At 40.7% G+C, this 18,419-nt stretch overlaps 1 protein-coding gene across 1 annotated transcript in view; it reads left to right on the top strand.

The window, feature by feature from the left end:
* The window catches only part of ARPC2 (actin related protein 2/3 complex subunit 2), a 30,098-nt gene that overhangs the window by 5,696 nt on the left and 5,983 nt on the right, over positions 1 to 18,419 (top strand). The window contains exons 3-7 of the mRNA XM_024763156.1: positions 2,876 to 2,910; positions 4,548 to 4,660; positions 8,529 to 8,574; positions 12,009 to 12,195; positions 12,857 to 12,950. Coding sequence (XP_024618924.1) covers positions 2,876 to 2,910; positions 4,548 to 4,660; positions 8,529 to 8,574; positions 12,009 to 12,195; positions 12,857 to 12,950 — 475 coding nt within the window. The remainder of the gene's footprint in view (positions 1 to 2,875; positions 2,911 to 4,547; positions 4,661 to 8,528; positions 8,575 to 12,008; positions 12,196 to 12,856; positions 12,951 to 18,419) is intronic.

The raw sequence follows: 18,419 nt of genomic DNA, 5'->3' as shown, positions 1-18,419 counted from the left end.
CACGCACAGAACATGACCATACCTGTGGCACATCTGGGTAAATGGTCTAGCCTAGAGATCCTGCCTCTGGGCTGCCCTAAGGGCTGTGGGGATCATTATCTCAACATATCTATAACTTAGTCACAAGACCCTGATTGGGAAACTTTGCTGTCTACATAGCATCTCGGTTAGTCTTCACAACAACCTTGTGTGGTAGATGCTTTTAACCTCCGTTTTCTAGAAAAGGAATTTTAGGCTCGCAGACATTTGAGTAACATTGCCTGTGGTTACATAGCCAGTAAGGGACAGAACTTGAGGTGAAGAGTCAACTCTGAAAGACATGCTTTTTCTGTGATTAAACTCACCCGCAGCATCTGAAACTTTAGCAGACAGTGGAACAGAAAATAAGGATTTACCCTTTTGGCCTATTAAATGGTACACTTTCTCCCAGACCAATCTTATTCCCTTGTAGCTCCCTGAGTTTAAACCACAAAAGTAAATAAGAAACACCTGGTCTTGGAATTGAGTCATGGCCCTGTCCTGGTGTATTTCCCGCTCTGTGCAGTCTCCACGTTGGGGCACAGAGTTCTCAGACCTCTGACTCCCAGCTGATGCCTCAGGAGGGCTCCTTTGGCCCAGTGTTCTCCTCAGCAGCCTGCCTCTCTCCTCTACAACCTTTATGCAGCCATAAATAGTAAGCTAAAATATTAATGGCAGTGATTTGACAAATATTCCCAAGTCAAGCAGCAAACCACGTAGTATAGATCTTAGAGACTTCTCCCAGTGGGGAGCTGTGCTCAGGGAACTTTACGGCCTAGAGAAATGCAGAATTTCTGAGTCAAAATGTTGGAACTCTAAGGTTTTTTATCTATACTTGATTTTTCTCGGTCTGTTGATGAAGTGAGAAAGTGAGGAACTCAGTCCTTCCTTGGCTGAATTAAAGCCTAAAGGTTAAAAAAAAACAAAACCAGCCGCCTACTAAGTGATACAATGTGGCCTTTTATAAGCCTCCACCCTGCCTCTTTGGCACAGCCAGCCTTCCTCTGGAAAATGTGCTTCAGTGCTTCCTCCCGTTGTGCAGCCTCTTAATATTTCACTCAAGCGGGCCGTAGATTAACGTGTCTACTTCTTCCTTGGCTCCTGTTTTCTAGAAGTGAAAAATGGTGGTTGGCCAGTCATTGCCTTAGTCTCCAGGCTACAGTTTCAAATGAAAGATCAGAAACAACTTAAATTTTTATACAGTTCTTTTCATCATATTCCGAACTCACTGCTTGTCCATAAACCCACTTGATGCTTCGATTCTCAGACACCCAAAATACTTTATCTAAGTCACATATGGATGGATGGCTTTGAAGAAGCAGAGTGGAACTTTGTATGTTATTTGTATAGGCTGATTTTACAACAGGGCTAACATATGCTTAGGAGAGGCCAGTTTCCTTGAAAGGCATTGTTTAGCTCTGCTGCAGCTCTTTAACAGTCATAAACCACGTTATCTATTCCATTATTTCCCAGCAACTCTGGAGGGTAACTCAATCTTTGTTCCTTTTACAGGTGAGGGAGCGGAGATAGTAAAAGAGATACGCACTTGATCGTGAGGTCTTGAGCAAGCTAGGAAGGAATAAATATGAAAATGTGTATATCTTGTCTGCTGGCCCATAAAACAAAGTGGAATCATTTGAGTTTTAGGATGTTAGCTGATAAAACTGTAGAGTCTTCATTCGATTCCTACCATTGGGCTTTGAGGAGAAGTTAGGAAAGCATGTAAAGTAGCTTTTCACTGGAGGTTAATTGACTGTTATTGTTTATAGCTAGGATATATGTCATGCTTTCTAGGTAATAACTCAGCAGCATTTATCAAATAGAAGACCATGTTCCAGGCTCATCTGGGAATCGCCCGGAAGGTGTTAGACTTGTCTTTGCCTTCCAGGATACGTTCTTCTGTATCTGTTCTCTTGTTTTATCTTTAGCAGTTGTGAAAGGTAGGTAGGATCATTTGTGTTCTCCCATTTCATAGATGAATAGGCAAGAAAAAGAAGGTGTGTAGTGTTAATTTGTCTGAAAACATGGTCCTGGAGAAAAGGCTAAAGTTGGAAAACAGGTGTCTTAACTGTTCTCAGTGATTTCGCAGTGTTATTTTGTGCTACACTTTATGGACGTACACACTGGAATTTAAAAACAAAACCCAAAAAACTAGGGTGGAACCAAAGAGGGCTTCACTAAGGAGAGTGGTGAGTACTTCGCTCATGTAAGGGAGAGGGAAAGATGTGTAGGAAGACTAACAGATTGTCTTTGAAATGGAATAGAACTGTATCGTTTATGGCCTGAAATCATCCTTTCACTTTAAGTAAATTTAAACCATTCTATGCTCTGTTTAGCAGTTTTCCTGCTGAGTGTGCTACCTCCACTGAGTATGTCCCGTGGGGGAGGGATTGACCAAAAGAGGGCATTTTGTGGGTCACATATACAAACGTCTATCATGGTCTTAAGGAGTTGAGAATTGAAGGTGAGCACAACCACAGAAGAGATTCCAGCTGCAAAACAAAAGCTTTATCTGTCCTGCTTCCTTTTTTCAGTCCTCCACCCTAAATAACTACAGAGGTTTAGATGCATAAGAAAATGAATTGTGTACCTGGATCAATGGTAAGTATAAGATTTTTACAGGATGGTCCGATCTTAAATAAAGCTCAGGAGCCTTTTGCAAGTCCCCTTGAAGGCAAGCAGCAATATAGTTATATTGTTTTTTGGCTGCACCATGCGGCACGCAGAATCTTAGTTCCCTGACAAGGGATTGAACTCGTGCCCCCTGCGTTGGAAGTGCGGCGTCTTAACCACTGGACCACCAGGGAAGTCCCAGCTATATAGTTATCTTAACTAAAGGACTTGTTTTGTTTTGCAGAAACAAACCAGAAGCTGTAGAAGTAACATTTGCAGGTAAGTGCCTTTATCTCATCTACTAAGAAGAAGGCACAATATAAAAAATAGAAAAGAAAATTCTTCCTAAAATAAGCTTTTTAGGGCTACTATCTTGATTGTCTTTGTGTGTGGGGGGGTCTTTATTTTAGATGATTATTCCATGGATTTAGCTATATAAAGTTGCCTGCTGATATCTTAGAAGTTTGGGTTTAATTTTGTGGTACAAACTAAGGTTTTTTAAATTCGGAAATATTTTGTTATTATCTTTAACCATCATCTTAGTTTGCCTAGCACTAGAGGAGTGGGGAATCACAGAAGTGCTAGAGACCTGTTCCACAAGTCAGAGAGAGATGTTACTTCTTTCTTTTCCTAGAAAGAATTAGGTATTGATACTACTTACTTGCTGTGTGAACTTTGAGGAGTTGGATAGTTATGCTCTGTAAAAATGAGGGTACTTGGCTAGATGATCTTGGAACACTTTTTGCAGCTCTGAAGTGCTGTGACTTGGAGGCCAGGCACCATCCCCTTCCCCTCATACTAACTAGAAATGCCAGATCTCCCTAAAATAATTACACTCAGCACCTGGTTTCAGGAACCACAAGAGAGGGGAGGCCTGTGGAGTACAGAAACTTAAGGGATAACCAAATGTAGTGTGTGGGCTTGTTTGGATCCTAATTCAAATAAGACAAAAAAAAATTTTTTTTTGAAGCTGAAGTCTTCTTTATTGACAGAATCAACAGAACATGCGTGGCAAAGGTGGCCACAACGTCCCAACACAGCACATTCTGAAATTCAAATTAGACTTATTTAAATGTGGCTCCATTTGACTCCTTCAGCTTGGTACTGTGATGATTATCTGTGCACAGGGATTCTATATTGAAACAACCTCACTAACATCACTACTGTCACTCAGTTTTTGGAGACTAACAGTTTGGTCCAAATTTTTAAAAGGTAATAGGCTAAAAGACAAAAAAAAAAAGTCAGCTAAGCTATCAGGCCTAATCAAGAATGGCTTAATATTATTCATTCTCTTCTTTGAACATTTTACATAAGTAAGACAACAATATTTTTTTTTAAATTCTTGAGACAATATTTCAGTGCTTGACTGGATATTTGATATTAATAAATTGTTTTTTTTAATTTAGGCATGACAGTGGAATTGGGGTTATTTTATTTTCTTTTCAACTGTTTCTTTACCTTTTAGAGGTGTATTCTGAAATATTTATGGATGAAGTGACGTGTGCAATTTGCTTCAGAATAAATCATTGGGAAGGGGTGTGTCTAAGTGAAACAGGATTGGCCATATGTTGATAATTGTTGAAGCCATGATGAGAATAGGGGTTTGTTATAAATTATATTTTATACATATTTAAAATACATCACAATAAAGATTTTTTTTCAAATTCTTTCAGCACCAAGCTGTGATTAAAGTAAAAATAGCTTTGTAATTTTAGAAAAGAGCAAAGAGATAGGTACTCTCTAATTCTATCTCAGTGTTTCTGCTGACTTTCCACATGGATTTAAAATAAATGCAGTTTTACTTATATGCCTACTTGTAAGGGAGACTTCCTTGTGGCCTGCAACATGTAGGCAGGTACTTTGAGATATTATTCCCTATTCCCAACTTAAGCAACCTTATTTGCTTTTCCTTGCAGATTTTGATGGAGTCCTCTATCATATTTCAAATCCTAATGGAGACAAAACAAAAGTAATGGTCAGTATTTCTTTGAAATTCTACAAGGAACTTCAGGCACATGGTGCTGATGAGGTAAGTTCCACATCACTTTTCCTTGGGACTCTTTTTTCCTTCTCACCTTTTCTTGGTAGCTTGCCACTCCTAGAAGATCCACGGCACTGAGTCATCCCTACTGGCACGGGCCACTCTGGTTGGCTTGCTCACCTAACCAGGGGCTCTTGCCTCTGTTTCCCATAGTTGTAAAGAAGGGTGTTTCCCAGAAAGAGTTTTGGTTCTTTGCTTGCCTGCTTTTTACTCTGAAGAAATAAAGATGTTCTCTAACCAATGAAATCAAAAACAGCTTTAGTTCTCAAAAAATGGAGCAAAGAATACTTTTCCTTGACCAATACAAAAATAACTATCACAAGACTGAGATGGGTTCTGTTCTATTTCTGTTACATTGTGAAGTAGGTATATAACCTCTGACCTGTTTCAAGTTTACAATCTTAATTTCTTATTTTGGAAATTTAGGCACAAATCTGCCCTTTCAGTTTTTAAATTTAATGCTCTTTAGAGCTGGCCTCTTTAAGTATCTGCTCTTCTTTATGACTACCTTAGGGGAAATAAGAAAGGGTGTCCATGCGTTTTGAAACTCTTGATGGCCATGCTTTATTCACTGGCTTCTTTCAATGGGTTTGGTTCCTGTTGAACTATGTTTGCTCTGGGGAGAGCCATTTATGGAAGAAAGAAAATGCTATTACACCAGTGTGTGCACGTTGTGGTTGGGTCTCAAAGCAGGAAGTATGACTCAGTTCCTGAATCAGTTTTCAAATATCTTTTAGTTTTAACAAAGTAGGTTCTCCTTAATCTGGTGAATGAAGATACAGTCTGGTGAATGAAATCAGATATATTTTCTTTCTGATTAAGAGTAGTAGCTTTTGACTTCTTTAAAATTTATGTAATGAAAAAGGCTGTTTGCAAAAGAGTATAATCAAAATCTTAACAATAAAAATTAAAATTGATGTTAACCATGAAGAATACCAAGAGCCATACACCGTCACTTCCCTTACTTCTTCATATGTGATTGGTTTGCCCTGTAAGTTCAAGGGTAGAGCTAAAACCTTTTCTGATTTGCCTCATAAATTCAAGGGAAGAAGGACGGTTTAGAGAATTTGTATTCAGGGTTATTTTACCCGAAAAGGAAGAGCTTCAGGAGAAAGACCTAGTCTTTTAAAGCATTTGAAAGATTATTAATTATATAAGTGATACTGGCTGACTCTTTACCAGATGAAGAGCAAGGGAAAACAAATGGCATTAAGCTGGCCAGGCATTAGATGAAGTAGAAGACAACTACCTGGAAAGAACTGTTGAACAGTTGAACAAACAACTAAAAAATTGTGTGATCATTCTCCCTAGATAGTCCTCTCTCTTTAAAGATATAGGTGCAATAAGAACAATCCTTGGGAGGGAGAGAAAGTGTTAAGCTAGATTTCTTAAATCTCCTTTCCAGTCTGTGCTTTCCTTATGGTAGAACTCCAGAACACATTGCTATTCTCGTAGGTACCACAAGGGTCAAAGAAACAGCCCCACCCACTCAAGTGGGTGGAATACGTAACATTCCCAGTGTTGGGGCAGAGTGCACAGTAAATGGCTCCCTGGGTTGGTTAAACAGTGACCAGCCTGGGATAACCACAGGAAGCTTGTTACTTTGTCACAGGCCCTTTTTCAAAGCAGAAAGCCTCAGCTGCTGGGGTGGGAAGGTCTGATCTTCTGGTGGCCTGTTGGAAGAGGGGGCACAAATTAAAAAGTGAATCATGGTTAAAAGTGCAAGTGAAGTCAGCAGGGAAGCGCTGGCTGGTTTTGCCAAGAGGAGGGCGCAGAGGAGTTGAATGTGGTGTAATTTTGGCTCTAAAAACCTCTTAGATCTCAGAGTATTAATTTGGTAACTTGGAATTAAACTAAATCTTAGGTGCTGTGGTTTCTCCCACATCTGATTTTCCCTTCCTCCAAGTACACACAGTACAGAATTGTAGCTAGTTAAAATTGTTAATGGGATATGTGTGTTACTTTATTTTTCCCCCAGACAGTTAAGGAGAAGTGGTGTATGGGACACCTGAAGGTCAACAGACTCTATGACCTTGAACTTCTCCCTTTAGTTCCTCTTCTGTAAAAGAGATACCTTACAGTGGCTGTATGGTCACCAAATAGGAACTACATGTGACATTACTTATCTTTTACCTTTATACAAAAAGTGTGGTCACTGATTCATGCGGTGAGGTCCACCCTATTATCCAAGTTTTGCACGTTGGGAATTTCTTCCAGCTATAGGATAATGATTGATATGTGGAATACTAAAGAATATTTAAGAATGGGGGGAAAGAACCTACCATGTGATAATTTTTTTTAATGGGACATGAAATAAATGTTTTGCTCCTGGTTTGTTTGTTGTGTTTGTTTTAAATAACCTAGAGAGTACATTGAAAATAAGATTAGAAGAAAAGCATCGACATTTGCTCAGATCTTTTATGAGTCCCTGGATGTCAGAGATGGGCAATGAGACCATAGGAGTGAATGAGACAGAGGCCCTGCTCACATGGACCTCCACTCTAGTGCTGCCTGTGTTCGCAGTGCTTTTCGCTGGCTAGTGGGATCCTTTAAAACACACATGCCACTCTTACAATTAAAACAAGTTTGTACTCTTGTTCATTTTTAACTTGGTAACTTGTCTTAGATTCAGTACCTCTTTTTTTTTTTTTTTTTTTTTTTTTTTGTTTTTTGCGGTACGCGGGCTTCTCACTGTTGTGGCCTCTCCCGTTGCGGAGTACAGGCTCCGGACGCGCAGGCTCAACGGCCATGGCTCACGGGCCCAACCGCTCCGCGGCATGTGGGATCTTCCCGCACCGGGGCACGAACCCGTGTCCCCTGCATCGGCAGGCGGACTGTCAACCACTGCACCACCAGGGAAGCCCAGTACCTCTTTTTTTGATATCCCAGAAAATGCAAGAGAATCATTAGTGTGTTTGTGGTGGCATAGAGTTAGAAATTGGATGCCTAGAGACAAAACCCCACAGCCTGTTATACTACTGAGGGTTAATATATTGGCCTCAGTTCTACCTTCCTATAAAATAGTGATGACACCTTTCCTCCCTAAGTGTAAGGTTTTAAGGAGACATAGTAATAAGCCCTGTCTGTGTTTTACCTCTTAAACATATAAAGACTACTAAATACTGAGAGGTTATTAAATTCTAGTGACTTTAATATTTTTTTTTTCTCTCTTCAAATAACTGCCTTTCTTCCGCTTAATTTGTCCCATATAACGTTTAAGTCAGAACTGTTCCTTCCCGAATAAAAAATTTGTTTCTTAAACCATGTCAGCCTAGGAGCAGTTTCTACCAGGGAGAGCAGTCATACCGGCAGAGAAAAAATAAGAAGGTGTAAAAGGGGCTCTTGTTTTATCATTTACTCCAAAAAGCTGGGAAGTAGCCAGCTGTTCGTTGGTTTTGAGAAAAAGACATTTAGAGAGTACAAGCTTCTGTGGACCCACCAGCATAAATAACTGGCTAAGATTCAGTTATCCATTGCTTTTTGTCTTTTAAAAAAAGATGATGGTGAGCTAAATAATTTTAAAGCATACAAGATAAGCAAGCTAACTGGAATCAGTTCCCAACAGTTCTGGTTGTATCTCGTCATGTAACGGGTGTGACTGATTCCTAAAAGAGTAAAGGGTGAACCTTGATTGAAACACAGATCCTAGACCAACCTTTTGGAGTTAATTGCAGTTCTGTGAGTGATTTGCATGGTAACTCAGATAAATCTGCTTCCCCCTCTATCCAGTTTCTCATTCGCCATTTGAAACTTAGGAAGAACGCTGGCTTAGGAAAAGCTTAGCCAGCACAGTGCTTTGAAAATAATGAAATTATCATGGACTTTGAATTAACCTATTTGTTTTTGTGTTTTCTAGTTATTAAAGAGAGTGTACGGGAGTTTTTTGGTGAATCCAGAATCAGGTATGTAGTAGTGTGAGCAGCTGTGGGATGACATAGAAAGAGACCTGTCCTTTTTTGTGCGATGCTTTTTTTAGCCAAAGGATTTCGTTTAAATGTTAATTCATCTTACAAATATTTTTGCATGAGTTCAGTTCCCACTTCAACTCTTTCTGTAAAAATAGCTTTTAAGGGGTTTGCATTGTCCAGTAATGGTACACATTATTGTTATAGTCACACAGAGAATTGATGTATGCCATTTTTAACATTTACTGGCTAAGGCCTAATGACTCTCCCTTAATGTTTCAGCCAGAGGGCCACCTTTGTTTGCCCATGATGATTAAAATGCCTTTTGAGAAGACTAAGCAAACATTGAGTCTCCCTCCCAGCCCCTAGTAACACGTTTATCTGTACACTGTACATTTGGAGAAGGAAAAGCAATATTCACAACTATTCTCACATTTTCAAGTAACAAAAATTTCAGCCCCTTTCATCTGTTCTGATCAGTGATCTCTGCCTCCTTCATGGCCAGAGGTATTGGAAAGCACCATGGCCATCCTTGATTAGAACAGCTATGTTAACACAGCTTTAAAGGAAGTTTAAAAAGTAGAAAAAAATAAACAGTATTTTTATCCCTATGATTAAGTGGTAGTTTCAAATTCTGGGGTGTCTAGCCGGGGCCGCATAGTCAGGACCAAGTTGTAAGACTGTTTGAACATAATATTTGTTACTCAAATCCTGTGACTGTGATACCTTGACTAACAAATCCTTCTAAAAAGGAAGGTGTGTCTGTCTCTTTTAACGAGTTACTTTAAAAACAACAACAGGGCTTTCCTGGTGGCGCAGTGGTTGAGAGTCCGCCTGCCGATGCAGGGGACACGGCACGGGTTCGTGCCCCGGTCCGGGAAGATCCCACATGCCACAGAGCGGCTAGGCCCGTGAGCCATGGCCGCTGAGCCTGCGCGTCCGGAGCCTGTGCTCCGCAACGGGAGAGGCCGCAGCAGTGAGAGGCCCGCGTACCGCAAAACAACAACAACAACAACATGACACCATCTCACCACTCCCATTAGAACACCTTCCTGTGACTCTTATATGCTGCTTTGGAAACAAAATAATAAAGAAAAAGCGCCTTTGGAATGTAACTTGCTACTAGGAGTATTTATGGATGAGAGCTTTGCACTCCTAAAGAATATTGAAATGTGTTAATCCCCAAATTGATGGTCCAAACGTATCTCAGAAATAAAAGCCAAAAGATAAATAACACTGTAGGCTTTAAGAGGAATCAAGGAATTTCAGAAAGAAAGAAAAAAAAAGAACTATAGCAGAAAAAGCATAAAGGAACTCTCGGACATGCTTGTCACCGCTCAGGTCCTAAAATCTATCAGAACAAGCAGAGTATAACTCAGAGAGCTTATGTTTCTGTCTCTGGGCCTTCTCTTCCACTTTCTGTGCTAAAGCACACGCTACCAAATTGCAGGCCTTGTGTTCAGACAAGTGCGAAGTATAAAAAGATGTGAAGGTAGCATGTCTCTTCCTCTTTTTCTATGGATTTATCTAGGCAAGTTTGGAAAACTCAGCAGGGCATACTAGATTTTTATTTTTCTTCAGTATGTTCATCATGTCAGAAGCCGTACTTAAGTCTGGCTTCAGTTATAGTTTTATTTCGTTTGTTTTATTTGGCTTCTTAAAAATAGCAAACCTCAAGTTTAAATATTTTCTTTTTTAATCTAATCTTGTGGTCTATTTATCTGGTCTTCAGGTATCCAAAATGGAATGGTGATTGGTATTATTTAATATTGGAGTGCCAAAAATGTGCTAAGCACCATCTAGAACAGAGATTTAGATAGCCAGCCAGTGCTCTCAGTGAGGATAGATCCAACAAAAAACACAGACCCCAGGACTGCTTTTGGGAAAAAATTAAATAGTAACAAAGTATAAAGGTCTAAGATACTTGGAAATGTGAAATCTATACAGTTCTGGCAAAATTATTCCGATCAGTTGTCTAGAATATGAAACGATCCTCGGTGATGTACAGATACTCTTGCAGAATCATCTGTAGGCTTTTGGGCAGGTATTATTTGGCTAGGTTATAAAATAAAGCATCCCAGCCTTGTTGGAATTTGTGCTGGACACGCTATAAAGGAGGCACAATGTGTAGTGGTCAGTACACTCGGACTTCAGTCTCTGTACTGCCCCGTTTATTGATGACCTGCTATGTTCCAGGCACTTTAAATACTGTGTGTTCTTTTAATTCTCCCAGCAGCCTCCCCCAACTCACCACCCTTTTTTTTAACAGATACAGGAATTGTAGAAGTTAGGCAATTTGTCCAAGGCCAGAAGTGTCAACGCCAGGATTTGGACCCAGTTTTTGTTCAGCTCAAGAAAGAGTTGCCTCCACCTTTATATCATGCTGCATTTGGCCTGGCACTTTGCTTCTTTGAACCACTTTTTCCCTCTAAAATGAGAATAACCATATTCTGGCCTACCTATTTCGAATAATTCTTTTTTTTTTTTTTTTTATTTTTTTTTATTTTTTTTTGGCTGCGTTGGGTCTTCGTTGCTGCACGCGGGCTTTCTCTAGTTGCGGCGAGAGGGGGCTACTCTTCGTTGCAGTGTGAGAGCTTCTCATTGCAGTGGCTTCTCTTGTGGAGCACAGGCTCTAGACGCGCAGGCTTCAATAGTTGCGACACGCAGGCTCAGTAGTTTTGGCTTGCGGGCTGTAGAGCGCAGGCTCAGTTGTGGCGCACAGGCTTAGTTGCTCTGCGGCATGTGAGATCTTCCCGGACCAGGACTCGAACCCGTGTCCCCTGCATTGGCAGGCGGATTCTTAACTACTGCACCACCAGGGAAGTCCCCAAAGAATTCTTATGGAGATAAAATGAAGTCAAATATTTTTAAGCACCTTGAAAATTTTACAGGGTACACAAATCTATTGGGGAGGTATATGTACCCTTTTTTTTTTTCCCTTTTTAGGTTTTTTTCCCTACCTCCATCCTCAGGGTTTGTGATAGCATGTAAGCGGGTATATTTTATTATCAAAAAGCAACCCAACTGCTGGCCGTGTTGGCACTTGGCATGTTAAACCTCAGAGGAAAATATGTAACTCATATTATAGCTTGATAGCATCTTCAGCCCCCTTCACAGCTGTGTCTGGAACATTAAATTTCTAATGAAAGTTCCAGGATTATGACTTCCTCCCATTCCTTATTTGTAATCAGTCATCTTTGATATTGATTCAAATTTTTGATATTATCTGTTAATTAGCTGTATATATATTTACAGTAATTCTGCAAGAATTAAGATTTTTTATTTCATCTCATTTGCCCTTTGAAGTAAATGGGAATGGACAGCTTTCTACCTGAGTTAAAAGTATAGACATTGAGACAAAATAAAATGTCATTAGAACCTGCAAAGTTTTTTTTTAATATAATTGTTGGGTGTTTTTTTTTCCCCTCCAGGATACAATGTCTCTTTGCTATATGATCTTGAAAATCTGCCTGCATCCAAGGATTCCATCGTGCATCAGGCTGGCATGTTGAAACGAAACTGTTTTGCCTCTGTCTTTGAGAAATATTTCCAATTCCAAGAAGAGGGCAAGGAAGGAGAGAACAGGGCAGTTATCCATTATAGGGATGATGAGACCATGTGAGTATAGAATTTGGTCCTGAAGCCTGGTGTGGCTGTCACGCATGCTTACTGAAAGTCATTCAGCTAAGTCAAACCTTAAACTCTATTGTGTGAATCCCCCAAGTGTCTTTCTCATAAAATTTTTTAACCCAGGATGTAAGTGTTGAGGGGGAAAGGCCACTTCTTGTCTCCAGATACTGAAAGTTGGCAAAAGATGAAAAGAGAATCCAGTGCTTTCCTTGAAGGCACCATCATTTTGAGTCCCCTTCAGTAGTATAGCTGGATAATCGGGAGGCAGAGGGTGACTGTAGGTTCTGTGTTGTTGCAACTCTTGGATCATTTACATGCTATGAGTCTCATAGTATATAAAGGAATACATTCTTTAAAGTGGAATTCTGGGAATCACTAACTCTAGATTCCATTTCGGAGCATGTAGACAAGTTAATAACATCCACTTTGGGAGATTTTCATCTCTTGCCTCACATAGGCCATGCATTTATTTATTTATTTATTTATTTATTTATTTTGGCATGCATTTATTATACTGACTTTGTTGGCCACCTTGTTTTATGAATTAACAGATTCGTGACTTTACCCTCCTACTTCACTTGTAGAGCAAGTTCTTGACAAAACCCTGTTCTGGTTCTGTACTCACTCTCATGGGTTTTGTTTCCCTCAGGTATGTTGAGTCTAAAAAGGACAGAGTCACAGTAGTCTTCAGCACAGTGTTTAAGGATGACGACGATGTGGTCATTGGAAAGGTGTTCATGCAGGTATGGAGCAGACATCTTGGGGGGGAGCCATGGCCTGGTGACTTGCACCTTGTCATCAAAGCACACCATGAGCATAGAACTGGCAGCTCCTTTGATTAAACAGCCCCCATCAAACTCACTGAATTTTTTTTCTTAGTGGATTTAGCCCTTTTGCAGGACTGGACTAGAGGGTGAATTGAGTATTAAACATACTGACAAAATGACTAAATATTAAGCATCCTTCCTGCCGTGGGGTCTTTAATTTAAAGCTTGGTCACATTTCCTGCCCTCTTATGTTTCCTCAAGTTTCTAGCAAGGTCTACTGGCTTGGCTTAGTCCCAAATAAAGTCTTTTTAGAATGGAATCTAGAGAAAATTCTTAAGTAGTAGGTAATGCATTAATAGGGTAGAGTTGTCGAACTGACAGTGAAGAGAAGGGGCCTGAGTTTGACCGAGGCCCCCATGGAGGGAGTGCCTCCCTCAGAAGAAGCTCATCTACTAGAAGAGTAATGGGGTTTAGCAGGACATTTTGTAATTGGATTTCTGGTGCGGTTGGACTCAGGTCTGACACAACACACCCGCTGTGGCTTTGTCATGCTGTCTGCTAACCAGTTGCTGGCTTTAGGATGTGAGAGCTCATTGGTGAAGTGGTATCCTGGCTGGTTTCTTCTGAGATGGCTCAGCATTCAAAATCTAGTACAGTGGTTAAATTTCAAAACACTTGTAGGTTCATTCTGTTCCTTAGCAGGGTGAAGAGATTTAAGAATTCTGGGACAGAATCTCTTTTGCCAGGTTAGGTTGAAAGACAACTGTGCTTAATATAGTGGGAATACTTTATGTGCAGCCATTCTGAGTGGCTAGGGAAATCTGCAAAAAGGATATTCTCAGTTTGATCCATCTGTGGTGGCTTTTTGGTTTTTTTTTTTTTATAAATTTATTTATTTTTGGCTGTGTTGGGTCTTTGTTGCTGCGCACGGTCTTTCTCTAGTTGCGGCGAGCGGGGGCTACTCTTTGTTGCTGTGCGCAGGCTTCTCATTGTGGTGGCTTCTCTTGTTGCAGAGCACGGGCTCAGGCATGCGGGCTTCAGTAGTTGTGGCTCGCAGGCTCTGGAGCACAGGCTCAGTAGTTGTGGCACATGGGTTTAGTTGCTCTGTGGCATGTGGGATCTTCCCGGACCAGGGATTGAACCCACGTCCCCTGCTTTGGCAGGTGGATTCTTAACCACTGTGCCACCAGGGAAGTCCATGTAGTGGCTTTTTGTGCTTAAGCTTATTAATCAGAAACTAATTTTGTAGTCCCTGTGCAGAAAAATTGGAATATTGACGCAGCATTTGAGAGTACTCAAACTTACGAAAGTGTGTGTGTATGTATATATATATATATATATATATATATATATAGATATGTATATCTTGGGTCCTAAATGTAAGCCTCAGGCAGGCATTTCATGCATTTCTATGCAGAATTGACAAGGGAATTAAACGCAGTAGCTCAGAAATTGGGCTAAATCCAGACTGACAAGCTAATTTTAAAAGCTATGAACTATATATTTAGATTTGGCTGTTTTTTTACCAGTCTTGTTCCATTTTATTCCAGACAACATCTTAACTTATTTTTATACTTTAAACAGATCTGATCTTGGAGAGTGTACTGGAGATTTGTTCCTTAGGAGAATTTTGTGTGTTCTTTTTTGCATGTGAACTTAAGCTCTCCCTCAAAGTACATGTGGTAGGGCACTTCTAAAAGGAAAAAGAAAGTCTGCATTTTTGCACTGACAGTTTCTCCAGTGAGTGATGGGCCTGGCACCATGTGAGAAGGCAGTGCTCAGGAAGCCATCTGCCCTGCCTCCCTCTCCACACTCAAAGGCTGAGGTAATTTATTTGAAATGACCATAGAAAGCTGGACTTATTTGGCTGGTTTTCCCCTCCAGAATAAATCATCTGATCATTGTCTTGGGCCTAGTTGTTTTAAATTTCTAGGAGAAGGGAGAACAGTGGATGCCCAGCACAGAGTGTTGTGACCTGGGGAGGCTGTTTGCAGTTCTTGTGGTCACTATCTGCTTGCTGCGGGTCTTTGTCTTCTCATGCTGGCATGCACCTCCAACCTGGGCAGAGCACAGTCCCTGCTTTTGTCATTTGGCAGGCAGACTTAGAGGGATGCTTATTGCTGCCGTAAGGAAAAAAACAGGGAGTTTCCATTCCCCACTCATAAGGATGTCCTAGTGCTCGGCTTTGGGGCATTATCTTTGTAGGCATATGAGCTGAGCACCAGGGAAAATCTGGTAGATATCCTCATCTCAACGCTTATTACGTGAAAAGCAATAGAAACAATAGTTACCCTTTTGGACATTGGAGTATGGTGAGCTAGGATTTTTTTATATTATTAGATCTTTAAGTTAGTTCAGTAAGTAAGAGAAGTTAAGTGGAAACCACTGGTTTCTCCATGTTCAGGGACAAGACAGAAGCAGTTTGCCTCTTAGGCAATTGTGAAGATGCCCCTTTTGAGGCCCCTTGCTACCTGTATACATGTGGGGTTGTATCTATAGGATATTTTCCTGAAGTGGGAACACTGATTCAAAGTGAGCAATTTTGGAGGGTATTGCCAAACTCTTCTCCATAGAAGTTGTGCCATTTGCCCTCCCACCACCAATGCATGAGAATGTCCATTTCCCCAAAGTGTTGAACTTTTGGATTTCTGCCAATCTGACAGGTTAAAAATGCTATCTACTTTTCTTATGAACAAGGTCAAAACATCTTTTTTTATGCTGCAGGCTATTTGTTTCTTTTTTCCTGTGAAATGTCTCTTTATGTACCCTACGCATTTTTCTGTTGGGTTATTGATCTTCTCAATTTCTTCATATGCTAGGGAGATTAGCCCTTTTTCTGTGATAAGAATTGCAAATATTTTTTCCAGTTAGTCGTTAGACTTTGTGAGTTGTTTTTGTTGTTGTTTTGTTTTGCTTTTTCCCCATGCAGAACTTTATTTTCACGTAGTTAAATTGGTCAACCTCTTATGGCTTCCAGATTTTGAGTCATAGTTAGAAACTCCTTCCCTACTGCAAGGTTATAAAGAAGTTTACCTGTATTATTTTCCTGGTGTTTTTATAGTTTCATATTTTACACATAAATCTTATTACCTGTGTGGAGTTTCTCTTGGTACATGGTATGAAAGGTGGATACATCTTTTTTTCTAAGTGGCCACCCACTGGTCCCAGCAGCAATTATCTAAAAGCCCATGTTTACACTACTGATTTTAAGATGCTGCCTTTATCATATACTAAATTTCTGTGTATATTTGGGTTTATTCTAAACTTCCTATGGTCAATTGTGCTTTGATGGAGGAAAGAAATAGTATTGTGATGTTCAAAAGACATCCCAGCTGGAGGGAGAAAAAAGAGGCAGTATTGCTGATACATATGTAACAAAGACACTAAGGAAAAGAGAGCTGCTGGCTGGTGGGTTGATTAGCTTTTAAGTGTTATGTAAGAGAGAAAACCAAGGAGAAACATGAGATTGCCTAAAGGATAGCCCCAAATCAGAAGTATATTGTTAACCAAGTCTGAAAGGTTCGAAATGTATCACTTTCCATATACAGAACTGTTGAAATGCTGCCAAGTCACCACAGGCTTACAAATACTCCAGCTGGTTGTGAATGCCACGTGTACCAGTGAACTGGAGCCTTCAGGAAGCTTACTAAACACAAGAAAATACTGGAGGGCAGTTATTATCTGTTCTGTTTTCTCCCCCGAGGCTAAAGAGGAAAACTGACAGAAGTTAGAGAACCTCCCAACCCAGTTGTAGAATGAAAGGTGTTTTCTAGAGAAGGGCAATCTCACAAGCTTTGCTTTAAGAATTTCCATTTTGAATGATCTTGGATCCTTCCCTCCCTCTCCAAGTATTTTTCCTTTGGGGAACAAAATTCAAAGGGGAGCTAACCTAACCCAGTGATGTTAATTTATTTCCCACCAACCTTTAGAAGCCACGCAGTGAGCTCAGGAGGCAGGGTGGTGAAACAGGTGAGATCCCAGACTGGGCATTAGACCTCCTCAGGTGTTATCCTTCCTCATTTACTGAAGGCTTGCTGATCAGTGTGTATTCTCCTACCTGCAAATGGAAACATAGTCCCTGCTCCTTTACAGTGTCCTGACACTGACACTGAAGTCAGCTAGGGTAGAGGTGCTTTCTTTCATTCAGCAAGCCATGTGCTAGACAGCCTCTTTGAAGGGCAGAGGACTAGATACAGAGATGAATAAAAGCAGGATCCTTGGCTTGAGGAACTTTTACAACCTGGTGGGGAAGCCAGATGCATTAATGAATAGTAAAGTATCACAGTAGAGGTTTGTAGAAAAGACTTGGGAACCCTGAGGGGAGAGCAGCCAGCTACTCCCAGGCTATTGGAGATAACGTTATAGAAGAGGTCATATCTGAGCAGCAGTAGAAGAGCGTTGCAGACCAAATGGCTATATAACATGCTTTCAGTATACTCATAAAACTCAGAGACCTTGGAAAGCCTTTGGTTCCATCCTTCTGCCATCACTCAGAGAATTTGAATCAGTGGTTTTACTGGCATTGCTGGAAAATCTAGTCCTGTTCTTGCAGATCTGGGTTGAGACAGGGATTCCTTGTATCACTTGTCTGTTTACACAGGAATGTATAGATTGGGAAAGCTTGAGATGTGGAGATTAGAACATGGAAGGAATGGCCTGGTGTTTTACTTCCTTAGGCATTTTTCTGTAGTTTGGTGAGGGTGGATACATTTTGTCAAGGGTGAGCTCTTAACGCAGGGTGGTGGTGATTTCATCCACGGCCATTCTAGAGCGAGAGTCAAAAGTCGGACTTCCAGTTCTCATGTCACACAGTCTCCTTTTCTCAGTGAACTCTAAGACTGCTCAACTTCTTTAACATTGTTGTCTCCTCCCAAGAAGGGCTTAAATTTGGTCTAAAGTTCCATTGACGAATTCTAAACAGTAACAGGGTCTAAGTTACCTCAGTGAAACAAGACTTGTGCAAAGGCTCAGAGCCCAGAGAAAGCATAGTATTCATGAAACTGGAAGAAGTGGAGGTGGGGTGAGAGGAGGGATGAAAAATTGGTCAGCTCATAAAGGGCTTTGTGTGCAAAGGTTAAATGAGTTAAGACTTCAGCTCGAAGTCTTTTTTTTTTTGGTTGCGTGGGGACTACTCTTCATTGCGGTACGCAGGCTTCTCATTGTGGTGGGTTCTCTTGTTGTGGAACACGGGCTCTAGGCACCGGGCTTCAGTAGTTGCAGCACTCGGGCTCAGTAGTTGCGGCACACGGGCTTCTGTAGTTGCGGCTCACGGGCTTAGTTGCTCCGCGGCATGTGGGATCTTCCTGGATCAGGGATTGAACCCACGTCCCCTGCATTGGCAGTCGGATTCTCAACCACTGCACCACCAGTGAAGTCCCCAACTTGAAGTCTTAATCAAGCTAAAGCTTGGGTTCCATTCACCCAGAAATTTTTTTTTTTTTTTTT

The sequence above is a fragment of the Neophocaena asiaeorientalis genome, unplaced genomic scaffold, assembly GCF_003031525.2.
Source record: "Neophocaena asiaeorientalis asiaeorientalis breed wild unplaced genomic scaffold, Neophocaena_asiaeorientalis_V1.1 scaffold86, whole genome shotgun sequence".
Classification (NCBI taxonomy): Eukaryota; Metazoa; Chordata; class Mammalia; order Artiodactyla; family Phocoenidae; genus Neophocaena; species Neophocaena asiaeorientalis.
Note: the sequence above shows the minus strand (reverse complement) of the source record. Positions and strands in the feature narration are given on the sequence as shown.